Source organism: Podarcis bocagei (genome assembly GCF_964188305.1).
Source record: "Podarcis bocagei genome assembly, chromosome: 4".
In the NCBI taxonomy this organism is placed as follows: Eukaryota; Metazoa; Chordata; class Lepidosauria; order Squamata; family Lacertidae; genus Podarcis; species Podarcis bocagei.
This window is the reverse complement of record NC_138128.1, coordinates 67,477,819-67,505,666: the sequence shown is the minus strand read 5'-3', so window position 1 is coordinate 67,505,666 and position 27,848 is coordinate 67,477,819. Positions and strand designations below refer to the sequence as shown.

General features: G+C 42.8%; 1 protein-coding gene across 3 annotated transcripts in view; it reads right to left on the bottom strand.

The window, feature by feature from the left end:
- Positions 1-1,248: 1,248 nt before the first annotated feature.
- PANK1 (pantothenate kinase 1) overlaps positions 1,249-27,848 on the bottom strand; it is a 31,391-nt gene continuing 4,791 nt past the window's right edge. For 2 of the 3 annotated variants that reach the window (XM_081189708.1, XM_081189709.1), the window contains exons 2-7: positions 16,351-16,703; positions 12,666-12,919; positions 11,311-11,487; positions 9,542-9,665; positions 4,914-5,039; positions 1,249-2,833 (exon numbers count right to left, since the gene is read on the bottom strand). In XM_081189708.1, the coding sequence (XP_081045834.1) occupies positions 2,774-2,833; positions 4,914-5,039; positions 9,542-9,665; positions 11,311-11,487; positions 12,666-12,919; positions 16,351-16,703 (1,094 nt within the window). In that variant the 3' untranslated portion in view covers positions 1,249-2,773. Of the gene's footprint in view, positions 2,834-4,913; positions 5,040-9,541; positions 9,679-11,310; positions 11,488-12,665; positions 12,920-16,350; positions 16,704-27,848 lie in introns of those variants that run through there. The other variant, XR_014006988.1, reaches the window with a different exon arrangement.

Genomic DNA, 27,848 nt, shown 5'->3' with positions numbered 1-27,848 from the left:
TCCCCCACAAATTTGTCTTTTAAAGCCATCCAGTCTGGTGGCCATCACTGCCTCCTGTGGGAGCAAGCTCCAGTTGGACTGTGTGCTGCCGTTATGCTGCAGCCCGCTTTTCTCACCACTTCATATACAATGCTCTTCAGGGCTGGGAAAGACTCTTGACTGAACGTCCAGCGAAGAGCCACTACAAGGAGACATTTGACCTCCGAGTCTGGGGGTACAGTAGAGACACAATTCTCGTTCTCTGGCCCTTTATATACACAACACATTCTGTATTTTTTTTAAATCTGCCTTTGAATCTGAGAATAAGCTTGTCTATTATTATTTTTTAGAAAATAAAAACAAACTGCAGGTTCTGTCAGAAAGCATTTTGGCAGTTCTTATAAATCACAAAATCCCACAAGAGACGTGTTTGAAAACCTCAAACTCCCGTCCAACAATGCCCTCTACTGGAAGAATTAAAGCATGCAAGAAAGAGATCTGGCTAACAAGACAGTGGTACCTGAGGTTACAGACGCTTCAGGTTACAGACTCCGCTAACCCAGAAATAGTACCTCTAGTTAAGAACTTTGCTTCATGATAAGAACAGAAATCGTGTGGCGGCAGCAGGAGGCCCCATTAGCTAAAGTGGTGCTTCAAGTTAAGAACAGTTTCAGGTTAAGAACGGATCTCCGGAACAAATTAAGTTCTTAACCTGAGGTACCACTGTACTGCATTTGAAGAGGCTTCCATGAGAGAACACAAGAGGCATTTTCTGACTGGGGGTGGGTGTCACCAAAAGACAAGAGTAAATTACTTTCTCTGCATCGCCTAAACTTCCTGCTGCTTTTTGCATTGTTCTGTCAGGGTTTGCCGGACATATATACTCAGCTCCAGAGTTGCTTGGTAGACAACATGTAAAGTACTGTATCTAAATTCATATATTTGTTGAGCCTCTAAATGCCTCCCTCACCCTGAAAAGAGTATTCGATGCTGCTGCTCATCCTGTCCATATACCTATTGTAATGTATGTAGGTGTTCCTAAATGCTACTTTATAACTCCGCCCACAAATGTTAAATCCAGTATTTTAGGTATAATGGCAGGGATTTAGGTGCGGAACTGGATTGTCCACCTTTGGGTGTTGTGTTCAGCTGGCTTTCTTTTTTCCCCTTCTGCATTTTTTTAAACAATTCAACAAATAAGCACCTGTAATGAAAACCTAAAAAGAAAAGCAGGACTGTAAAGCTCTTAAATGAAAAGGAGGCCACGGATGCATTCAAAGCCATCACAACAGTAATGGATTATTTTTATTTCAGCCAGGTAAGTGAACAGTTAGTGTTAATTTATTAAAGGTTTCAAGGTAAAGAAATCAAATACTGTATTCCAAACAAATAATTCAAATTTATTAGAGAAAACGTTTGCTCCTTAAAGCTAATGCTGTCATCTCCCGCCACCACGTGACGGACATTTTACATTTTGCAAAAACAGAACCGTCTTTCCAATGTGAATCAACAAGGTAGAAAGGAACTTAGGAAATTAATCTGTTCTTTGCTAGGTCCATAATTTTTGTAGTTGATCAGCCAGGGCATGTAGTTAATTTACTCAAACATTTTAAATTTGAACATTTTATACCACTACATCATTTGTTCCTTGTGGTAAATATCAATAAGAACTTCTAAGAAATAGTATACATTAATACTCAACATGTGGTCTGACACATTTGACATTTTTAAAAGTGTCAGATATATGGCATGGTATTCATCTTGTAACAGCCGAAGAACTTTTCAGCATACTAAAAATGTATTTTAAGTAAGGCCCAGTTCTCACAAACAGCAGAGGAGGTGGTTAAACTTGCTGGATTGTACCATTTTCAGATTTCAGGTGGGGGTTCACAGGATTGAATGCTTCTCCATAAGAAAAAAGAAGAAAAATACATCTGCATGTAGAATGCTGGCATGAGAGGGGAAGAGATATGTTTTCTTTGCATGCAGGTGCATTCAGGTATGTAAGAATACAGGTCTACCACGTCATCTGCAGACTGAGAACTAGCCCTCCCCCTGCCCATGGCCCAATAATCTTTTTTTTTCCCCAGTTCAGCGTACCACAAATAAGGATTTCCGGTGCTACAAGGAATAGATAACTCATTGTGCGCGAGTTTCTGAAAGGAAAGGTTGAAGTCTTCTTCCTATTTTTGGTGGATTTGATGACAGCATGGGCAGTCAAAGAAAGTTTGGGGAAGATGGAAACACGGTTTAATAATAATAATAATAAAAATGAAGGCAACAAGATTCATTACTTTACTGCTCACACTATATACTAGTTTTGCGGTTTCACCTGAAACCAACAGCAATCATGAAACGTCATGAAAGATTTAATAAAAAAAATCTCCTAGAGCAATTACTAAAAGAATAATTATATCACACTAGGTCAGTAAACCCCAGAAGAAAAATAATAAAATAAAACCAGTGTCGTCACATATCTTAGGTCCATTTCCCACACAGTATCCACTTTTTAGATACGATCCATAAAAATCTGCCATGTTTGGCCACATTGCACATTTTTTTGTCTTAAAAAAATGTTTTATACAGTTAAAAATGCCTCTTTTTTCTTTTAGATTCCTGGTACGAATTCTGAAGCTAATGTCCAACCCTAAAGTTAAAAGATCAGCTAAAAGGAGTTTAAATTATTATTTACAAATCCAGCAGGTACGAGTGTCCATCATGGCTTCTTTCCATCCTCCTAGCAGCTGTCCGTCTTGTAGCAGCTTCTACAGGCATTGGGCTCCTGGAGGCTTCATCATTGATCATCTGTCATTTTAAGCAATTCCAGAAGGGCCCCAACAGCACCGAAATAACCCTTCAAAGTTATTGAAAGGAGAGGAAGGAGTTAGTACGTAATGTTATTTGAGCTCAAACCAATTGTCACAGAGTCAATGAGTTCAGCACAACATAAAACAAATGCTCTCTCTCTCTCTCTCTCTCTCTCTCTCTTTAAACAAAGGTGCAAGTCTGAAAACATCTGAAACATCAGACAAGCAGGTACTGCAAAACAAAATACAGTGCTGTTTGAGAGCAAAGGAAGGAATCCATACCAGCCAGGGCCAATTCTACTGGAAATTCAAGTGAATGCTGGGAGCAGCAAGCAAGCATATTGTCTATTCAGTAGAGCTGTTCTCAGAAGTTCTGAACGCTTAAAAGTAGTTGGGCCCAGTAAAAGATGACATAAATATTCCACATTTTGTACAAATACACTGGGCGTGAGGCTTTTACACAAAAGCCAGAACTGATTTTGTTTGCGTGCATATGTCAATGGATGTCATTTGGAACTTCTTCCAGTGGAAGAAATGTTTGGACCCTTGGAAGAGAGCCATCGTAACATAAACAGGTAATTTCCTTGCCTGTATTTTACTTGCACTAAGCTGTAAGTAAGGCACTGGGTTGCTGTACAAGTCCCTACACCTGAGGATGTGGATAGAGACTTCTATAAGTGTGCTATAAGAGTCACAAGGACATCTAAGCTTGCCAGTATGGTGTGGTATGGAAACAGGCCCTAAGGGAGATTTCACAGTTTCTTATAGCTTTATCATTCTACTCTCAATTGGTTAAATGGGGGGGGGGGACATGGCTCAGCTTCTTATGCATTACAGGTGCCATTTGGAAACTACTTTAACAGAGCATGAGAACCTTAACTATGTGCTGAATTGTTTGCACCATTTCACCATGTGAGTAAAGCAGTTTTCTCCACAGTGTTGGAAAGAGCCAGAAAGGGTTATGTGGAGAGGAAGGAGCTGTTACATCCAAATGGTTCACCCAGTGAAGACAGCATCCCCTCTGAATGAATTAAAACAGCCTTCAAGTGGGGCGCGCGCGCGCACGCACGCGCGCGCGCACACACACACACACACACACATAAAGAGAGAGAGAGCGCTGTGTTTACATGTCATGCTAAACCATAATTTAGCACAAAATCAAAGAGCAGGAATGAGCTTCAGCAAGCCTTAGGCTTGCCCTTTCTCTTCCACCTGTCTAGGAGGCATTTAGAAGCTGTCTGCTTAGTTGAGACTCTGTGGTTAATCTTAACAACTGTTAGTTTAAACAAGCCCGCTTCTCTAACTATGATATGAAGTTGACTTGTTTGAAAATAACAATAGCTAATGGCAACCACAGGGTTTGTCTGGATGACGTGACAAATCAGATTCAGCGAAAGTAAAAGCCGTAGCTCCTGATACCAAAGTAACCCAAGCTGGGTTGCTTAAACTAACTACAGTGGTACCGTGGTTCTTGAACTTAATCTGTTCTGGAAGTCCGTTTGACTTCGAAATGTTAAAAAACCAAGGCACGGCTTCTGATTGGTGCAGGCGCCCCGGAAACAATAGCCGACAGCTGCACCGGACGTTTGGCTTCCAAAAAACGTTTGAAAACAGGAACACTTCCAGGTTTTCGGTGGTTGGGAACCAAGGCATTTGAGAACCAAGGTACCACTGTACTGCAAAGATAGTATAGTCCTGGGCACTACAGCAAACTGGTTAATCTATCGCTATCTATTCCCAGATCTATCGCTACCAAGCACCTGCATTCATGAAAACTAATTACAAAAACTCCTATTCGACTCTATAACACAAAAGATTTGATTTTTGCATTCCATTGCTTCAATACTAATTAGGTATTGGACTTCTACAGTTCACAGCCTTTCCCCACCCCTGCACAGTTGTGTTAAGACCCATCAATTATCCCAAATTAAAAGTGTTCCTTTTCCATTGTCATTGGCTGGCTGCACATAAACTACAACAGCAGATATCACCTCTATATTTGAATGGGTCTTTCTATTTACATTTTGGGAACTGGAGAAAATCCAATCACAACTCAAACCTAGCAGACTTCACTAGCAGATCAAGCAAGTTAAATATATATACATATTTCTTTTGAACAGTCTTTACCTCGTGTTCCAAAAAGAGAGCTTTGAGTTGTCCCTTTGACCAGTAGTCCATGGCATATGCAAGTACCTTCATAGCGACCATGTTGATTCTCAGGAAGTTTCCGACAAACACCACCCTCTCAATGTTCTGCAAATAATAGGAAAATATATACATTCAACAGGGTGCCATGTTTAGCTTAAAACGTATGGAATTCACAGCTATGATATTCATTCAGCGTTCATCAGATGTCTCCTAACAGTAAAGCATCAGAAAGACAATCAAAACTAGATTACCTTATTTAAATGGGATTGTACACCAGTGGAACATTTCTCCTTAAACTAGAACGCTATTTTTGAGGGCAATGTTATGAAGTTTATGTACAGTCAAACCTCAGCTCCCGAATGGCTCCATTTTCGAATGAACAAGGTTTGACTATACAGTGGTGCCTTGCAAGACGAAATTAATCCGTTCCGCGAGTCTCTTCGTCTAGCGGTCTTTTCGTCTTGCGAAGCAACCCTATTAGCGGATTAGCGCTATTAGCGGTTTAGCGGCTATTAAAGGCTTAGCGGCTATTAAAGGCTTAGCAGATTAGCGGCTAAAAGGCTATTAGCGGCTTAGAAAAAGGGGGGGGAGCAAAAAAAATTGGAACACTTGCAAGACGTTTTCGTCTTGCAAAGCAAGCCCATAGGGAAAATCGTCTTGCGAAGCAGCTCAAAAACGGAAAACCCTTTCGTCTAGCAGGTTTTCCGTCTTGCGAGGCATTCGTCTTGCGGGGCACCACTGTAGTACTATTAAGACCGTCAAGACTTGTTTGACAGTGGGATAACAACAACAACAACAACAACAACAACAATTTATTATTTATACCCCGTCCATCTGGCTGAGTTTCCCCAGCCACTCTGGGCGGCTCCCAATCAAGTGTTAAAAACAGTACAGCATTACATATTAAAAACTTCCCTGAACAGGGCTGCCTTAAGATGTCCTCTGAATGTCAGGTAGTTGTTTATCTCTTTGACATCTGATGGGAGGGCGTTCCACAGGGCGGGCGCCACTACCGAGAAGGCCCTTTGTCTGGTTCCCTGTAGCCTCACTTCTCGCAATGAGGGAACCGCCAGAAGGCCCTCGGCGCTGGATCTCAGTGCCCGGGCTGAACGATGGAGGTGGAGACACTCCTTCAGGTATACAGGACCGAGGCCGTTTAGGGCTTTAAAGGTCAGCACCAACACTTTGAATTGTGCTCGGAAACGTACTGGGAGCCAATGCAGATCTCTCAGAACCGGTGTTATGTGGTCTCAGCGGCTACTCCCAGTCACCAGTCTAGCTGCCGGATTCTGGATTAATTGCAGTTTCCGGGTCACCTTCAAAGGTAGCCCCATGTAGAGTGCGTTGCAGTAGTCCAAGCGGGAAATAACTAGAACATGCACCACTCTGGCAAGACAGTCCGTGGGCAGGTAGGGTCTTAGCCTGTGTACCAGGTGGATGGACCCCCTAGGGAGGTTGTGGACGATTTTCACTTAGCAACTACATTTTTAAGTAAAGCAGCCCCCATGATAACACAACCTACCAAATGTCCTCCAGATAGCCACCAAAAAACTATACTATCCCATCTTCTCTCCCACCCGTACATATTGTGATACGTATTCTGTGATAGATGAACAAACTAAGGAAGAGAACAGCAAGGGAGAGACACTCTAGGCTCCAATCCTATACACACATCCATCAGTATTTAGCATGACTGATCTGCTTTGGAAAGAACAGGACAGCAAAAAATGTTCAAGTTCACACTACTTAGGGTGGTCAAAGTGTAAATCCCAACAGTGCAGTTTCAGTCCCAAACTGACAGTCCAATTAACACCCTTGGGGGCTTGGGTGACTAAATAAGCACCAGCCTCTTCTTATGAATCACTGCAAGTTATTTTTTGCTTGGAAATCTTTCAGGTGCTAATGTGATAAGGACTAGTGTTAATCAAGCACATCTGAAGTCTGCCTCCCCTGACAACTCAGTGCTTTCCCGACATTCCAATCAGTAAAATCAGAAAATACTTAGTTTGGCATTTGTATGGTGTTTTTTTGAACTTCTCTTTGAAACCTCCACAGAACATTTTTATCTTTACGAGTACCCTGTGAAGTGGGCTAGTGCTGCTTCCATCCCCAAATCTGAAGCTAAGTGATGGCCATTTAGGGCCCCCCATCTTGAATTGAGTGAAACCTTTGCTGGGACACAGTCCATGCCCTTTACTACTTAAGCTTCTAGAAATGTTTTTTTAAAACAAACAAACAAAAATCCTAAATGTTTATAGAAACATGGAGGCTTCATTTTTAAGATGACTTAGGGATTCTATAACACAATGTATTTAGCTAGCTGTCTTACTGTGTAAAAATGTACATGGCTCAACCATTTTAAGAAAAAATGGGGAGCTTAGGGAGGAAAGAACAATTTGCTACTTGCCTTCCACCTAACAGAGGTACAGAAGTTTGGCTTTGTATTAGGCAAGCTTCCCATGTTCAAATCTCTGTTAAGGTGGTAATAATGGTTTGGAAGAACATATGAAATGAGCCATAGATTAACGAAATCCAGAAATCCAGCAAAAATGTTGCTGGGTTCAGAAGACAACTGGGATGCAGGTGCAAGCACAGAAGCCTAAAATCCATTTTTTTCTCTGTCAAATATAATTCATTAACTCATTCCTTTATTTGTATGCCGCTATTCCGCACACATGTCATGCTCAAAGTGGCTTACAACAAAGCAACAGGGATGCATTTCAAACAATCACCACAAGAACTGTTTCATAATAACATAGCAAAACAGTAACATAGCAACAATTTCATAACATAGCAAAATAATAGCAATTTCATAGTAACAGTTTATCTGAATCTGTGCAATCCCATCTATTCATATTTGTATCGTATCACAAGTTCCTTCGTGATATTCATGCTTTCACAAGCAAATCACCATCATCCTCTTCCAAAACCAAATATGCCAGTCTACAAGTGGCGATCAGTCTCTTCATTTTAAATGTACCCTGTGTTGCTCACTGCAGCTAACTCTCTATGCTTTGATAGCCCTGTACAATGCTGCTTGAACTCCATGCCACAAGGCAACACTGTAAAGAAGCTGAAAGCAAAGAGAAAGACTACTTGTTTCCCCGAGAAGCTTCTAACAATACTTCGATACGAAAGGTTTATCATCATTCAGGACGTTCTCAGTCGCCAACACTGAAGCAATTAACAAATGGATTTGTATGTACTGGATTTGCTGGCTTTGTTGTATATTAGACTTCTGCAACTCCACCAAATGCCCCAAAGTTATGGCAGACATGTGGCTGTTGTCAAAACAGTGAACCTGTGTCTTTTCCTTCTCTCTCTCTCTCCCTTACTGCAGAAAACGAAACTACAGGGCACCAGGCAGAGGGCCTTCTTAGTAGTGGCACCCACCCTGTGACCGTCAGATGTCAAGGAGATAAGTAACTATACAACCTTCAGAAGATACCTGAAGGCAGCCCTGTACTGAGAAGCTTTATTGTTTAATGTTTTATTATGTTTTTGTATATGCTGGAAGCAGCCCAGAGTGGCTGGGGCAACCCAGTCAGATGGGGGGGTATAGATAATAAAAATTATTATTATTATTATTATTATTATTATTATTATTTGCAACGGAGTATTCCATTGTTGTGAGTTTACCTGCCTCAACAAGTGACGCAGCCAATTAAATGAACAGGAAGTAAAATATGGAGCTTACATAAAATGTTAACTATAGATAGATAAGACTGTCCCTGCCCGCAGACTCATAAGTCTAGTAGAAACAACACAAAGGGGGGGGGGAATGGGTAGAGAACAAGAAAGTAAACACTGGAGCAGCAGCTGCTTCAATGGCTGAAGGATGCCCTTGGCAAGAGGTATTGGCTTCACAACTACAGGTGTTGACTTGCCAAAAGCCACCACTGAGCGTCACTGCTGAACAGTGATGCTCTTCCTAGCTCTGCACTGCACTGGCGCCAACTTGCAGGTGTCAAGTTAACAAATGCACACCTTCAAAGGTGCCATGCCGTAGTCAACACCACTATCAAACCAGGTTCCATCAGGCATATGAATACGACTGGAAGCTCTTGTGGGTTGACCTTAAAAAGAATGCAGAGATGTTTCTGGACGCTACAGGCTTCTCCAGACGGTAGCCCAAAAGAAATAAAAAAAATCCAGAATGCTTGACTGAATGACAACCAATTTGACAGCAAGCATTCAGGAAGAATTTCACACAAAGGACCTATCAGAGTACAAAGTAGTATTCACTACCAGCCTCATTCACCACCACATCAGTTCACATGGTTACACTGTTAATATTGGTGATCTAAAAGGACAAAGCTGAGAAGCAGGCTTTGCCAGAGGTGGGATTCCATTGCTGGTGCTCAACTATAAGAATTCGCCAGGAGACGTCAAGCACTGTTGTATGAATGAAGAGGCACTGTGATTCTGTTCGTTTTAGCCATTGAAAAGAAAACTCTGTGGATCGTTCTGTCAAAGCTTCACATGAGAGCATGGTGTGCACTGCAAAAAAATGTCCTTCGGTATTTAACTAATGCAAAACCAGAGATCAAAGTAAGGCAGTAGCACAACAGCAGCTTTCAAAAGCTTGCCAATCAGCATGTTCTTACCTCATTCAGAGCACACATCCGAGCGATGGAGCCAATGTTATTGGTGATGGTAACTAAGGTCGCTCTTGCTAGGTCCTCTTTACTGATGGAATCTCGCTTTTCTTTGCTCATCATGTTGCCGAAGCTGTGTGATAATACTAGAGGATATGATCTTTCTTACATTTTTCAGAAAGGCCAAGGTTTCTAAAAAATACGTTTTTCAGTAGTTTGCCCGGGACAAACATGCGTCACCATTGCAGGATGCAAGACATGCACACAGACACAGAGGACGTCAACTAACTTTAGTGTGCTAGCACCACCCTCTTACAAAATTGCTGCATTTCATATTGAAAGCTTTTACCATTTTTTAAAACATTGTGGATACTTAGTAGTAAGCAATTCTCCTAAATAACATAGTCTTGCAACAGATAGGTAGCCGTGTTGGTCTGCCATAGTCAAAATAAAAAAAATCCTTCCAGTAGCACCTTAAAGACCAACTAAGTTAGTTCTTGGTATGAGCTTTCGTGTGCATGCACACTTCTTCAGATACAGATATAGTCTTGCAACGTCTGCGGGCAAACTTTGACAGGTAAGCAGACAAGTTTACATCATATGGCTGGCATGGGTTGTCCTGCTCACCTGACAACATCACTTGTGCAGCACTTCCCAACTGCCTGACAGTCAGCAGGTTGTCAGGTACTTGGGAACCATGGTGCAAGGGCCTCTGACAGCCCTACACTCAGCAAACGGCTGACATAGGTGCTTTCTGCAGGTATCAGCGCACGAGCGCATTTCACATGGAGAACTCAAGTCATGCAGCCAATTCAGTAGGGCTGAACTCCTCGCCTCTCAGCTGACAGACGGTAAGTGCAACCCTGTTTTCTGCAGTGATCCACTGCATGATCAATTTCCCCATGAGGAACACAGTCAATCAGCCAATCCAACCGCCTCTCTATCTGCGCCACACCTGTCATCACACATGGGGGCAGGTGGAAGTTTGCCACCCCTGCTTTAAAGGCTATTAATTTTGGTATGAAATACACAGAGAAGCTGTTGGATATTACGGAAGTAAAAAAATTCCTTTCAAGGCAAGATTAATGTACAAGCAACGCATCCTGAAAGCAAAGCAATATGATACAAGTAAGCTGAAATTAATCAAACTAGGGTCCTAAGCAGTACACATAATTATACCCACATAAGCATTACACATGGAGGCCCAGCTATAATTTTAAATACAAACACAGGCAACCAAACTTTATTTTCAGGAAAACTGTTTCGGGAGGGTCCAATTTGATGCAGAACGCATGCAAAACCTTTTCCACAAAACCTCTTATCCACTCCAAATTAACCCCCCGTGATCTGCCCCCCCCCCCGTGGTATTTCAAATGTGCAGGAAAAAAGCTTAGCAGGGACAATTTGGAACAGAAAAGCAACAGGTAAGGAAAACACACACACTTCTTTCTACTCCTAAAACACACACACTTCTTTCTACTCCTAACTGTCCCTCCTGAAGCAGTTTTTCCTGAAGAACAAAATAGCTACCTACTCGGGTTTGGTTGCATGCAACATGTTGTTAGGCTCTCAATATCTAAATCCAGATTTCCCAAACTTGGCTCTCCAGCTGTTTTTGGACTACAACTCCCATTATCCCTTGCTAGCGGAACCAGTGGTCAGGGATGATGGGCGTTGCAATCAAAAAACAGCTGGAGAGCAAAGTTTGGGAAACCCCAATCTAAGTAATCTCCAATCATCTGCAATAACTCATTTATATGTGACCAGTTGATATTTACCTTGATGCTACAGCAGATCCCTGAAGACCAAACCGTTCATAGTCTCCTCCATAAATATCCTTCACCAGCTTATCAACATTGGTGCTGTCCCCTTTAGCTGCCATTTCCAGAGCTTCTTCAAAAGTCTCACAGCCAGTCAGCAAACAACATAGGCCCAGGAATGTACCACCACCAAGACTAGGAGGAAGAGAAGACTCATTTCAGCCAACTTGCAAATTTTCCTGTTTTGTTTTATGCTGGTTTTGCTGTATATGTGTTATTTGTTTATTGTTGTAAGTCACTTTGAGTTACTTTTGTTTGGGTTTTTTCAAAGCAACTAACAAGTTTAATAAATAATAATTGTTAGTAACAACCGTCTGGATTCCTAAATAGCCTGTTCTCTAGGCAAGCTTCAAATTCCTTTCTTCAATAAAGCCCCTCAAACTGAAACTTTGCTATGATGCACTGGTTAAAGGGTGGTGGAGGAACTGGATCTTGATAGCTTAAGGTATGATGCATCTGGTTGTAATCTGAAGACTGTGGTCTGTTCAAACGTAATCAGACATGGCTCCCCTGGTCAGAGCAGGAGTAACAAGCTATAAAGCCTTGGTTTGTCACTATGTCGAAATCTGGGATTGTGTCTCCCACCGGCCCCCCAAAAACATGATCAGAAAGCCAACAAGAAGTCATAGCTTCATGTTGGCAATCAACAGTGATTTAAAGAGAAACCACAATGAGAAGCTGTGTTTCACAGCTTATTGCTGGTACCAGGGGAGGAGCGAAGCAGGAAGGATCAATTAGTTGACACCAGCATCCTGTTCAAATCCTGATAAGCCACTGACCATGCCTTATCGTTCTGTGTGAATCAATCTATTGTCAGACTTGCAGGAAGGAAGATAGGAGCAGTACCTAATTTCTAGAAGAAAATGCCTGTGTAGACACCCTGTGTGAGGATAATACTTATCAAGAATCTGATTTTCAAGCTAAGCTAAAGCAGTAAGTTGTTGATATCACATCTGCAAAAAGTTGCAGATCTCTTAAGAACATTCTGCTCAAACATGTTGGCTAATAGTCCTGTGGAATTAAGTGGGGAAGTCTGCTTTTGTCTCAGATCCATACAGTGTGGTTCAGTAGCTCTAAGGAAGAAGGTGGGTTCAAATCACAGGCTGCGCCATGGTGTCTCTTAGCTCTGAAGCCTCAGCTCAGGGGCATTTTATTTATTTTTCTGCCTCACATATGCTTGAGGAGGTTTAGATAGCATTAACCTGACTTCAGGAGGCCCTCTGTAAAAATAATAAAACAATTCAGAACCTCCAATCTAGACAGGTTGGTATTTTCTTTTAGCAAGAGCTGTTTCCTGCAGATAGTATATTCACCTGGTCCCCGTAACTCTCTTATAGTTGTCCTTGGAATACACAGCTAAGATGCTGACCCCGGAGCCTATGTTAACCAGCAACATAGGAAAAGGATTATCAAGGCAGTAAGGCTTTTTCTGACACCGTTCAGGATCTGCGGGGTTTTCAAAATAATAGCACTCTGGGTGGCCGTTGAAACCGACAGAATCCACATAGAGCAGGCCCTGGATCAAGCAGTCCAACTCATCTAGCTTATGAAGCTGGAGGTCAGCAATCTGGAAGAGAAGTTAATAAATGAACACTCGTTGATACAGTGTTAAGAAACCTAATGGAAGAGTCAAAAGGCCCTGCTGAAGTACTTTGTACTGTTTGAGTTGCACAACAGGTCATTAAGAAGTATTTGCACAGGAAGTTCATAATCAAGCAAGCAGGTTGGCCATCAGCATGAAAACAAGCACATCACAAGGTCAAGCCATGTTGTGCATTTCAAGGTTTGGGGGTTGTTGTTTTTCGCTCCTTGAAGACACTGCGATACAGACCATAGTTGCTGGGTTTTTTAAAGGAAATCTTAAGTGGTTTCGAAAGAAGGATCTACCCATCCCACTTTCACCTGAAATCAAATAGGTTTTTAATATTGTCCCCAAAGCCTACACAACCTGTTTTCCAAGAGATAAGTCAAACAAAACGCTTTTGTAACTTATGAGAAGCAATATTGCCCTCAAACATTTTCATTTCCCATAACAATGTATGTTGCCAGCTTTAAAGTGCAATTATAAAGCCAGAATCCAGCTATGCAGCAAAGTCCAGCCTAACAGCAACTTTAAAACAAACGTGACCTTTCACATTTGAGGGACAGGCAACATGGCCTTTGTCCACTGCCGCACAGAAAAAAAGGCCTTCTCTCTAGTGCAGAGGTTTTCGAACCGTGTGCCATATAGCTGCCAGCTCTATAGGCAAACGGTGACATAACTGGGTTTCTGAGGCTTGCAGCATGTTTCCCCACAGAGGAGCTGCAGAAAGAATGCAGTTGGTCAAGGAAGCCGTAGGCTCAAAAAGGTTGAAAACCTCTGCTCCAGTGTGAATACCAACAGCCTGGGGATATGCTCTCTCCCTTGCACACCTCTGGTGCTGATCCCCACTTACTTTACTCAGGTACCAAATCTGCAGCCGTGAGATGCACACAGTGAAGAGCAAATACTCCACTGAATTACCCTGGGTTTGAGCTCCCTGGCCAACGGTTGCCAATCCCTCAGTTGAATATAAAACTGTGCAGTTGAATATAAAACACCACACAAAAGTCGAGCCTAATTAAAAATCCACCTCTGCACTGAAGTTCCCATTAGTCATTATAGTTGTGGGTGGTAGGGAAAGAGGACTAGTTTTTACCATGAAAACAAAAACACACACACACGTACCAAGAACTGGTCTGTTTTCTTAGTCAACCCTCTACAACCACACAGGCAATATAATTGAGTTTTGCATAATGAATGAAGGGTGTATAACTGAAACTGTAGTCCATCACAGGACTGGAAATATCAGCTGCTTCTGTTACAGTGTTGAAACAGCTCTGTTACCATCCCTTCCCTGGAGGTATCCATTCGTTAGTGAAACGTACAATCTGAAACCCATAGCTGTGGAACATCAGTTGTTTGCGTATAATGCATGCTCTGAAAATTGTGTTGGGTGGGGGTTTTAACTGACATTTCAAAAATCGGCAGAGAATAATTGTTCCCACCTCTCTTCTAGAATTAAGGTGCCATAAGGTGAAAAACAAAAGAACGTGTGTGCATGTGTTACATAATCCTCAGCAGCATGCTCACCCACAGAAAGCAATACAGAAAGAGTATCATCTTACTTACCTTGCCTCACCCATTGCCTCAGGACAGCAGCAAACACCGTAAACATTCTGAGAATTGTAAGTTGACACAGACCTGCCTGAATTCTTAGTGGAATCTGTTCAGGGGTTGTGTGATTTTGAAAAACAAATGCTTCTCTTGTACTTTTAAATAAGAAAAGCTGGCCAAGGAAGTACCATATTTTTCTCTCTATAGGACACACACATTTTCCCCTCCAAAAATTAAGGGGAAATGTGTGTGCGTCCTATGGAGCGAATGCAGGCTCCTTGGCTTCAGCGATAGCAACACGAAGCCTCTGAAGCGCAGAGAGAGCACTCCCTCCGCACTCCGGAGGCTTCGCGTTGCTTTCGCTGAAGCCTGGAGAGCGAGAGGGGTCGGTGCACACAGACCCCTCTTGCTCTCCAGGCTTCAGGGATAGCCACCTGAAGCCTTTGGAGCACAGCGGGAACTCGCGCTGCGCTCCAAAGGCTTTGGGTTCCTTTTGCTGAAGCCGGGAAAGCAATACTCTCCTGGCTTCAGCAGAGAGGGAGAGCTACGCAGCGCCCCTTCAGCGAAGTGGGAGGAGAAAAGGAAGGGGCTCCATTTCTCCTGCCACTTCGCTGAAGGGGCGCTGAGCAGAGAGAGGGAAATTATTTTTTTCTTGTTCTCCCCCTCTAAAACAGGGTGCGTCCTATGGTCGGGTGTGTCCTATAGAGCGAAAAATACGGTAATTACTGTGCCTATGGGAGCAGCTGGTATCACTCAAAAGAAAAATTACATTGGGGGTTTGGGCATCTTTTTAGAGGACTTCCTGACTTCAGGCAAAGTTTTGGAAGCAGCCAGAAAAGAAAGTTCTGCAAAATTTATGGATCTGCAACTCCTGCTAATCTTCAGAAAATACCAGAGCTCCCAGTACAAGATCTCCATACAGCTATTTAAATCAGAAACTTTTTTTTAAAAGTCAACCTGCAGTCCAGAATTGTTTTCTTTCTTTTAAATTAAGTGCCATGCCTATAGTTCTACAAGTACGGCTCACCTGAGCAGGCAGCCATGTTTGGAGGAAAGGAAAAAAGTAGCACCATCAGTTATGTATGGTTTCTTGAAGTGATTCAGAAAACCAGTTCACTGAGCTCTCTCTTAACCACTCATTCAAGTGGCCAGTTTTCCTTAAAAAGCATGGGTGTGTAATCCTATAATTCAGTGGTAACCTATCGGTCCTGCCCTCACATCTTTTACATACATACAGCAACCACATATTGAGGAATACCTGCAAAATGCATTCAGTTACTCCCCATAATCTGATTGTGTACAAAGCTGCAGATAGAAGCACACTATAGCCATTTCCCCGATCATGAGGCAGCTGCACAACCTCCATGCCCACAAAAACACCAACAAGGAACAGTCAACCGGACCCCAATGGAACACCAATGCCTGCTAACAAAAAAACAGGAACTTGCTTTGTTGACAGACTCCGACTACAATACACAGTGTGAGGCTGTGTGGCATGCTGAGTCGAAGCTGTGCTTTCCTGCATTTAGTCTTAATACTGATAAAAATAATAAATATAAGGAGAAAATTCTGAGCGTGGTGTATGTGTTAACACGGCATAACAAATATTGCCACCCCTGTGCCTCCTTTCTCTCTCCCCCCCAGAGACACCGACAGTAGTTAGCACTTGTAGTTAACTACTCTCCTCAGTTAGCACTTATTGAAGCTTAAAGGCAGGTTTGCTGGCTTGGAGTGACAAAAATAAACAATGACATCCTAAGGTCTGACTGACACAAACACACACCCTGTATTTGATCTGGCAGCACCAGGAAAGGGGTAGGAAAGAGCTCCTTAAACCAAGATATTGTGCAAACAAAACATACCATTCGAAAGTCTTCTTCAAACTTGTAAGCTCCGCCTCCCGTGGCACAAAGCGTGGTGTGCAAGCTTGAGAAGTTCTTTTCACTACCCATCTGTATGAACCTGTGCATAGCACAGCTTGGAAAACGGATGAAATGAAGGTTCCCTTTCCGCCCACACATAGTCAAGTTTTTCAGTTCGAGGTGGACATCTCGAATCCCAGTTTTACCGTAGGCTGTATTGGAAGTCAAGTACTTCCTGATGCTTTTCAGGTTTTCCACCTCCTCCTGTTCCTCCTCAGCGGTAATGTCCTTTGGTTCAAAGTAGACCAGTTTCACAAGCGTCCCACCAATATCCATGCCAAACCAGGGGAACGCTGGAGAAGGGGCAGGAATAGAAGGGAGACAAAAAGAAGAATTAATGTGAGCATTCTTAAAGTATTTCTAAAGGTGGGACTTTAAGGGTAACAAAGCCATTAAGCTTAGAAACGTGGCGCTGATTGGAAGTGATATTCATGCCCATGTATCTGAAAGCTTTTGTTTGTGTGTTTTAAGTGACGTTTCAGGTGGCCTAGGATGCCATTACAGAAGGGGGTGGGAGCAAAGGGATTCCAGAAGGGATAGAGTCCCACGGAAAGTTTAAAGGTCCTCTCTTGGATATAATTCAATAATAAGCAGCAAAGCACAAATCATATTTTGGTTACTTATTTAGTACCTCTTCAAAGCAACCGTATCAAGACAGTTAAAATCATACTTCTCTCTCTCTCTGAGCCTGACATGCATATTTAGCATGCAAAATCACTGAATTGTTTATTACAATGGTAGTTCAGAATTCAGAACCAGTAAGCTCGGTCACAAATATGCATTCTCCTAACCCCTGAACCTCAACCCCCAGTTGGCTGCAAAAACAACCACCACCACCACTTTTCCAAGAGTTGTATCAGCAAGTTCTGAATATTTCCACCCATTGTTTATTTCCCTCTATCATCTCTGCCCAGTTTCATTAAAATTTAGACTGTAAGCAACTTAGGACAAAGACTTGTCCCTTTTTAATTAATGTTATCCTGTTGTGCCAGGCACATTCACAGTACTAAGCATACAGGTATTTCCTGACATAGATGGAAAACAGAGCAGTGAAAAGCAATCACCTCCCAACCCTATTTCCCATAGCAACTTCCGTCTTAATGATAACCTGCACAGGTTTCCACAATGCTGGGGCTGATGGAGGCAAAGCAGCAGGAATACTTTGTGCTCGGAAGAAAGAGCAAGCAGATATCTATGTTCTAGGATGCAGCCCACTCACTATTCTACTTTTAAAAAGCAGCACTGCCAACACCACCCTCACTGCCCATGGAATTGTTTACCCATGCCTATTATTAAGCCTTACGTTCAAACTCAAAGGAACAGCACACAAATGTAGAATTACGTATTTCTTATTACAAACACCTCCTCAAATCTGGATCTACGCACAGCAGGTATACAGTATGTTATTATGGTTGGTTCTTAGAATTACTGAATAGAATGAGCCAGGATAAAAAGGGAAGGGAAGAACACTTTCTGGCCAATCGCTTTCCCTGTCTCCCTCCTTTGGGGAAACAACGCTCCCAAAATAGTTCCTCTGGTTCTATTTTCGGAACTGACACAAGCGCTACAGGGGGTGTTAGGAACATGCCTGCCCCAACCAGTTGCTCCAAACTGAACAAGGAAACAGACGGAAAACAGCCTCCTGTCAAAGGATAAGATGCCACCAGAAACATATGGGCTGTTTACATAATTTATCATAAGCTACATTTATTTATTTGCTACTGGAAAACATTTAAACAGAAAGTCAATTTGAACAATCCATTTTCTGTGTTGAGGCTGCCCCCAAACCACCACAAGCCCATGTTCACGCTCCACACATCAATTATAGCATAAAGGACTACAATCCTGGGAGTACATCCTACTGAATTCAGTGGGATTTACATTGAAGAAGTGTTTGAAGCTCCCATTGTTCTAGGCGCACTTTGCAAAAGGGAATTTCTTTAGCACGGTCAGCTTCTGAGTTCTGGGCACAGTACTGCGCCCTAAGATTTCAGTTTAAAACTGCAGTGGAAGGAAAGGAGGACCTTTTCTGCCTCCCCACTTCCAGCCACTCTCTGAAGACTGGAGAAGAGACGCTCTTACGAGTATCAAGGGGGTGGTCAGGGGAAGGACTACTAGACCATGTAAAAAATGAACATAATAATTTAGCTGCAGTTCATTCATTTTCAACTTTGTATTCTTGTTAGAAGAAAAGTGTGCCTACACACTGTTACACCCATAACCATGCTTAAGGTGCCGTTTAGATCCTAGCTTTCATATCTCAGTTTCTAACACTGCTTTGAAGTACACATGCCTAGGATTCTATTTCAATGGGATTGACTACTGAGTAGGCAGAAGGCCACTCATCTATAGGCTGCACGCAGCATTGCAATGTCTTTGCATATTCTGGGAGAGAACTATACTGACGTGCAGATACTACAGGCACCAGATAGGGCGGGGGGGGGGCATTAAGAGCCCTTTAAGTGATACTTCTGCCGCAAAGCATGGACTACTGACACAGGGATGTGCTTTCCATGTGGCATACAAGGCTACGTTTAACTCAGTCTGGAATAGCAAAGCAGTTGGGGCAACAAGATATTCTTAACTTTCTCTTGTGAGTGAAAAATGCAACTATTCTGCACAAATTTGAAGAAAAGAGCAGAATGTTGTCCCTTCTTCCAGTGACTGGGGTTTTTTTTGGGGGGGGGTAGGAGTGAACTAACATTCTCAAGTTTAATTTTTAGCTAGCCATTATGGAGGGCTTAAGAACCAACAGCACTCTCTCTGAAACCTCCAAATGGGCAGCCTAAAAAACCTAAATATATTCGGTTTACACAATTAATTACAAATCAAAGGATGAAGAAATCTCAAAGAGAAACAAACCCAGCCGGTGCTGTAGCCAAGGTATTTCTATTCCCCAACATCTCCCATTCCTATACTTTTTCTGGACATGTCACCCACTCTTGGATAAATCTAACCTGTTGTGTAGATAAAAAGAGATAAAGATGTACCGGAATCAAACCTTGCATTCTTGAGCTAAGGCAGATAAAGAAATCCAAATACAATTAACAGAGATACCTAGACATTTCCCCAAACCCTTCATTAAAAGAATTATTTTCATCTGTATTTCCATTGTGTTGCTAGGACAAGGCTGACCACAGAAAGAGGCATAGTCAATTTTATAATAGTGGGAAGGGTGCTTTAAATTCCTAGAAGGCTCCCTCAGATTCTAAATGCCTACTGGTGAGCAGGCAAAGCACTAACCATGCTACAAATAGTTGCTGTCATAATATTCAAACGGTGGGTGTTGTTCAGTCCAATCAGCTTCTGGAGACTGCACAGCTTCTGTTTTTGGATTTTCATTCTGCGTTTCTGGCAACTTAGAGGAGAAGCCTAATGTTTAAGCTCTTACTGATAGTACCCTTATGGCTGAAAGGTAGTGTTAGTATAGTATACATGTTAACCCAAAAACCTGATCCTATGAGTACTCAGAAGCAAGTCCCACTGAATCTAATGGGGCTTCGTCTTACATAAGCATGCAGAGGATTGCAAGTAAATGGTTCCCCACAGCCTTTTATGAAACCTTACACTTATTACGAATTGTTATTATGAGTTTTCCCTTCTTGTTTGTAATGTTGCCCTGAGGATTTAAGGTCTTTCATTCATATTCCCAGAGCATCTCAAGGTCCATTTTACAGAAGCTTTAATTTCTAGCCCTTAAGAGATAAAGAACATTATGTACCTAAGAGGAAAACTTCAAATAGGGCTCTTCTACACCCACAAACACACACAGTTCACAAAAAGCTTTTGTTGCTTCCAAACCTGTTTCACTTCACAGTTAAAAAAGCTAAACACCTCATCCTTTTGCATGTCTAATTTTCTTACCGTACAGCAGTGGTTTTCAACCACTGTACCGTGGCAACCTGGGGTGCCTGCTTGCACAGCTGTTTATTGCAGCAGCCCTGGCTATAAGCTCCGCAGGCGAATGGTGCCTTTGGGAGGAACCTCTTCTTTGGGGTGGGGGCAGCTCAGAGACCAGAGACAGAAGCTGCCCAGAGGACTCCCAAGGAGAGGGAAGAGGAGACTGAGGGAACCCTCCACAAGGTAGGGTGTTTGAAAAAGGGTGAGAGGCTGCCAGCTCTACAGGCAAGGGACTCGCGGAACGGATTAATTTCGTCTTGCGAGGCACCACTGTATTGCACTTCGAATACCATAAAGAAAATTTGCCATCATAGTGATCCCATTTCCAAGTAATCAGCTTCTGACTGGCATTTCTACAAACAAGCAAAAACAGGAGCCAGATTATTTCACACTCTAAATATTGATCCCCGTAATTTTTTAAAAAATGACGATGACTTCAGCTGTACCACATAAAGGCTGAAGATTAAGCCATATTTGTGTTGAACAGAATCTGCGCTATGATCTCTTAACACACACATCAAGGTGTGTTTGTTTAGTAGCTTCCAATGACAGGTTGTTCATAATGCTAGGAATACACATACTTGACTTTCCATTATTGCCTACCCCCTGATAACACCAGATTTCCTCTACCCAAAGCCGGTGCACAACTCATATCCGCTCACAAAGGACGTGTACTACGGACCAGCGAAAGAATGAAAGAATGATGCCTCATAGCTTGACCTGGCTGCAGCAACAAGTAATATTTGAAGTTCTACACCATTTACACAAAACTAACTCCCTGCTCTCTCACACACTAAAATGTACTCTGTTGTTAAAGTTGTTGTATCTGGGGGGAAAGCACCCCAGCACAGTGCATGCCAAAGTCTGCCCGATAGGAGACTAATCTATAAACCACCAGGGAATACTGTTAGTATATGTTTCTGCAGTTACCTGGTGCAACATCAAAGATCTTACTTTTAAAGACACCCTTGTATTTAACTACTAGCCTGGTACCCATCGGCAACCAAGGACTGGAAGCAGGCGGGTGCATGAAATTATACCCAAACAAGTGAGTCACCCAGGCAAGTGACATCTCCACACACAGGATAGAAGCAGAATGAGCTGCCCTCTCTCCAGCACCCAGCATACAAATACATTTTTTCAGTCAGTCCCCAACAGGCTGGTAACTTCTTTGGGGGGCGGGGGAGTTGTTACTTACAATGTCATTTTCATAAAACTCCAGAAGGCTTGCGGCCAGCGCCAACAGGATAATATTTTAGATTATCTAGATTAAACGCTGCAAAAGCTCACATTGTATTGCACTATGGTGCACTGAAGCTCATAACACTAATCCCATTACAGACTTACACAAATCCTGGTTTTTAAGCAACCAAGAACTCTAATTACAGGTAAATTCACACTCGCTCTATCGACTTAATTATTTGTGGATGGCAAATTAAAGAAACTTGCCCATTTGCACCACAGCGAAAGAGTTCCTCTGGCAACAGGTGTTCACCAAAATGAAAATGCAGAGCCAGCATAAGTTAGTCTCATCTACTGATGAGAAAGCTTAAAGCTATACTTGAATCTATACAAATCCATGGCCACCATTGCTTTGAAGGCCTGTCCTTACCACCTGGAGCCTGGCACAGTCTACACCTGCACTTCAGTGCTACTCCACCATTCCTGTACAGTGAACTTTAAAGTCAGGGAAATTTCAAAACCCAGCTTCTGTTTACTAAGACACGCAAGAGGGGAGGAAAGTGAACAGTGTAAATAAATGACATCCAGTTGTGCCAATGCAAACTTTGCCTCAAGCTACAGCCTGTGCAGACACAGTAGGCGCGCTCTCCCTCTCTGGATCATAGCTTATGGCTACAATGACCTGACCTCATGCATAAGCTGCGCAAATGGAACATGTCTGAACACAGGAAGATGCCTTATTTGAGTCAGACCATTGATCCATGCAGCTCAGTATTGTCTACACTGACAGGCAGTGACTCTCCAGGGTTTCTGGCAGGGGACCCTTCTTGGAGATGCCACGAGCTGCCCACCTGCGCCATTTCAGTGTCTTGCACTTCCTCTTCCCTTTGCAAAAGAGGAAGAGGGATTGTCCCATTGTTGGGAAGTACATACATCTTGCTACAAACAGAAACGCAAGTGTATTTTGACCTGGGTTTCCACTCTTCTCAATTTTTAAGAGCAAGCAAAGAGATCCTAAGAGTTTACTCAGTCTGTTCTTGACAGGGGCTTGTTTTATGTTCTGTGTAAAGAGTAGCTGCCTCTTCTCTTCCATTTGGGGGCAGACAAACAGAGAAAAGGATTTCGACTTCCCTCTTTCACCATCTATCACCTAAAGCACATTTCAGTTTGCTTGCCGGTGTCAGCACAAACAACTTGCAGGCCCCCGGTGTTAGGAGTCGTATTAATTCCTACACTACTTGCAAGCCATTAATCCAACACAAAGGAATTTGAAATGCAGAGAGGAAATCATATGACTGACCTATCAAGGGCATGCAAGCTTTAAAATCCACATGAGGGCAGCAGAGAAATTATAGTACACAAACAAGACACTGGCCAGTGGTATTGCAGTTATGTTAATTGCTTGTTGGCATCCATCTGTCTTAGAGGTGATGGAGGAGTGCGCCTTCGGGGGTGAAGTCAAACTGTTGGAGGGTTGCAGCGCCTGACGTGCTATGTATTCCCATGTGCCATGTGTATATATCCATTGCCACACTGGATTAGCTCATCCTGACCTACTCTCCAAGCAAGGCCTTTGGGGCACACATTGAAGAAGATAGGCCAAAAGCTTTCTGAAAGACAATTCCATTTCTTCCAGCAACAGTTTCGTTGGGAACAGAGTACATAGATCTATTTGGGTTTAACGTCTTCTCTCATATACATAATAGACATTAAACTGATAAAACCCATTCTGATTCCAGACATTCTCGCTTACTACCATTATTTTATCCCATTTATATTTCTACTGTCCTCCCATCTCGCAGGAAATCCAGGGGGCAACAATCATAAACATAGGCTAGGCTGAGTTTTGTGGCCAAATGGAAACTGAACCCCAGGCCAATACTATATGCTTACTGTACCACACTGGTTAATATTTATTTCATTACCATAATTGTAACATAACAAGTCACAGGTTTCAGCTTGTGGATAGCACCTGAATATCCTAAGATTATTAGTTTTCTTGGGTTTGGGATTGTTGTTGGTTTTTTGGGTTTTTTTTAAGAGCATCTATCCTTTAGGATTGAAAATAAGATTTAAAAGATGCCTTTAATGCTGTGAAATTCCCACGGCCTTGGAGAAGTTACACCCCACCCTGCACCCTTGGCAACTTCTCACTGAAATGTCACACACCCATTATTAACAAATCCAATTAAAATGTTAGCACTATACAACTGTCTTTTAAAAGAAATCACTGAATATTTTATATTATCTAAAATTATCTTACCAACATTATTCATTGCATTGTTTGGGATTGCTTCTTTTTACTTCTCATCTGTTCAGAAGAACTTGTTAGCAATTCCTTTGCCTAATCTCATTACTTTAACAAAATCCTGAAAGATGGGAGAAGGTGTCCACTACTGTTGTTATTTCATGTTGTACCAGGTTATAGGAACTTGCATTGGCACAACCCAGTTCTAAGTATCCACCTGCCTTTTTAAAAAAACTACAACTCCCATCAGCCTCAGCTGACATGCCAGTGCTTTCTGGAGCAGGTGGGAGTTGTAGTCCAAAATATCTAATGGGGGGGTGGGGAACTGGCCCCAACTGGTAGTCTGGATCCTAACCTCCTCCATCTCGGACAGGTGGGCAGGGCTTGGTTGAAATGGCCAAATTGGCGCCCCTAAATAGATCTGCAGGCCAGAGTTCCCTCCCCGATTGGGAAAGGCTTTTATAAAACTGTGGAATGTTGAAAGAGGAGGACGAGGATATAAAAGGGTCCAAAAACCAAATCCTATGTGAGGAACAACAGTAGGAGCTGGATATGTTTAACCTGTTAGACAATGGAAAACAGCTGCCAGGTAGAAGGGGGAACTTGTTCTGTGCTGCACCAGAAGGCGAGACTAGAACTAACAGGTGGGAAATTATTAAGGAGGCAGCAGAGTTAGGAAAAACTTCTGAATGCTAAGGGTTGATCCACAATGAAACAGGATACCTCAGGAGGTGATTGTCATCATGAAGAGGGTGGCTGGATGACGAGAGTAAGTGGAAGGAGCCAGGAGAGGCTGAACAAGGGGAAATCCTAGTGGGGTGGGAGGGGGTGATAACTTGGTGTCATTATAGGATTCTGACCCAGGGGAAGGTCCCAGAGGATTGGGAGATCTGGATTCAGAGGAAGGACCCTGTCAGAAGAGTAGCCTGCCTCCGTGGCATCGAAAACCCCAAGTGATGCATCACCAGCTGCGGCGGTGGCTCCAGTGCCTGGGTTCAAGCCCAACTATGAGTAGGCTAGATCAACACAACCTCCATCTCCCAAGGACGCAGAGGCGCCTGAGTGAGCAGGCCATGCTAGCCCAGCCTCTATGGAGGAGTTCCTGTTTGCTTGCCCAGCCCTGAGGCTCAGGCCATCAAGCCTGTGAATAAGCTGTGCACACCTTGCTCTTCAAAAGGAAGAGTGCAGGGGCCAAGCCAAGTATCGGATAAACATCTTAGGTAAGCCTACACATGTATTTTACGACTCTGTCATGTTTTACCTGCTTGTAACCTGTAGACACACGTTGGGATGCTACACCGACTTCATCAATAAAAGTTTCAAAACCTCCAGATGTGAGGGTTTAAGGTCTGAGGGGAAGAGCAAGGGCAGTGATGGGCTCTCATTTTACAAGAGGTATTTAGCAGAGACTCAATGGGATAACATAGTTGCATCCACCATTACACATCCTGAATTAAGGCAGGGGTTGGATTAGACCAGGCATGGCCAAACTTGGCCCTCCAGATGTTTTTGGGACTACAATTCCCATCATCCCTGACCACTGGTCCTGTCAGCTAGGGATGATGGGAGTTGCAGTCCCAAAACATCTGGCGGGCCAAGTTTGACCATGCCTGGATTAGACAATCTCAAAGTTCTCTTCCAACTCTGGGCACTCTTAACCATTCAAAGAAAAAGCATATGACTGTGGCTTAGTTCTCGAAGTCATATACTTCTGGGGGTGGGGGCATGTATGATGGTATGCCCATGGGGGGGGAATCCTACATAAAAATCCCCCCACACACACACAAGCTTAGGCTCAGTTAGAAGGCCTTCTCTTGACATCTAGCTTCCTATGTGCAGGGAAGTTCTTTTTTCTGGACAATTCAATCATGTGAGCCCCACGTGCTATTTGAAGTGGTACAGCTCAGGCCCATGTTTGCCACCTCAATGAGAAGGAGGTCTAAAGCAAACAGGAGGTATCTAAAAGATTACAAGGATCACTTAACTTGATGGCTGCTAACAGCTGGACAATCTAGGGGAAAGTTCATTTGTGGATACTGTGAGAGTACCTTTAACACAGTTCCCGGGTGCACTTTAAACTGGGCTAATTGTCCAGAATTGGGAAGGGGGGAAAACAGTCGAGCTGTGTGTGCTATCTAGATTTAGAGTAGGGAATTCTAATCTACTTTACTGATTGAGGGTATAGAGCAAGAAATGGGTAGTTCTGCAATTATCTAGATGGCCTACAAGGGTGAGATCTTTATGTACGAAGTTCATGACTTTTTCTCCCTTGCTGGAAAACCCTGTGCATAGCAACAAGGTTATCGCCCCAGAAAATGCATGCTTACATATTCATTCATATATTATTATTTTTTAGGTCTTTACATGCAGACATGAATCAAACAACAAAGCAAAGGCTGCTGCACATCACACATTACATTAATGTTCAGACTGCACACGGTAAGATCACACCAGGTCATTTGTTATTTCAACACATTGCAAGTCATCTACCATGCAGTCAAGAAGTGTAGGAAGTCAGAAGTAGAATACTGCACCTCTCACCCTATTCCTGCAACTGCAATCTGTTTTAAGCTGTTTTTAATATTATAGTTTTAAATTGCTGTAACTTGCTCTGGGGTCTTATGGTGAAAGGCAGGTAAGAAATGGGGTAATAATAATAACAACAAGTCCATGGTTGTGAGGGATGACACAGCTTCCCCCTCTAGTCCTGATGTAATCACTTGCCTAACAAGTACTTAGGACACACCTAACCTCAAGGTGGGTAATAAATAATAACAGTCACCACCAATAAGGTAGTTCTCTTGATTTCTTCAGTTTTGGTGACTTGCAGCAGAACACAAGAACTCTGCTGAACACCATTGGGTTTGCGTTTTCATGAGAACAATTCAAAGTGTTGGTGCTGACCTTTAAAGCCCTAAATGGCCTCGGTCCAGTATATCTGAAGGAGTGTCTCCACCCCTATCGTTCTACCTGGACACTGAGGTCCAGCGCCAAGGGCCTTCTGGTGGTTCCCTCACTGCAAGAAGCCAGGTTATAGGGAACCAGGCAGAGGGCCTTCTTGGTAGTGGCACCTGCCCTGTGGAACGCCCTCCCACCAGATGTCAAAGAGAACAACAACTACCATACTTTTAGAAGACATCTGAAGGCAGCCATGTTTGGAGAAGCTTTTAATGTTTGATGCATTATTGTATTTTGTTGGAAGCCGCCCAGAGTGGCTGGGGAAGCCCAGCCAGATGGGCGGGGTATAAATAATAAATTATGATGATGATGATTACGATGATGTTTAATCTGTCCTGCATCACTCATATATATACAGATGCATCATTCATACATATACACATGATGCAGGTTAGAATCAAGCCTAGACTGCTTCACTGATACAAAAAACACCTAACACTGTCTAGTTTAGGGTTGTTAAAGTGCTTTCTAGAATGAGGAATTATTTGATTGGATTTATGGTATCACAGGATTGTAGCATTGGAAGGGACCCCAAGGGTCATCTAGTCCAACCCTCTGCAATGTGATCAGGGTTCTGAGGGCTTGGGCTAGGCGACAAAATGCCATTTCCCTCCCCGCCCCCCATTCTCCGTCCCATCAGTGGTTTTAGTCAAGCCTCTAGAAAAAGATAGTTTCAAAGTTGAAGGGAAGCCTATGGACTGGATTGAATATTTAAGAGAATCATTAATATAAAAATTAAATATAAGAGTGAGGGCAGTCTTCTGGGTGTGCAGGACCCAGGCTATTTAGGGTTTTACAAATGATTGCCAGCATACTGAAATAAGTTCAAAGCACTGGAAAGTCTTACGGTCAACTCTGCTCTCCGCAGAGATGCAGAATTTCTGAGCATTTTATAGGTAATAACACCATTATCACCACCACCACCAATGAAAAACCCTCTTGGGTTTTTTGGGGGGTTTTTTTGTGAGGAGGGCACAGAGAATGGAAATACGTGCAGTATTTATTTGACTAGCACTACTCAACTAAATTATAATCCTGGGGCATGAAAGGGAACATTCAAAAGCATCCTCTTGAATCCTCAGATAAGGCTACTTCATTTGCATTGGTTTGCAGCCAGTTTCTGTACAGGCATTTTTTTTTAAAGAGTTTG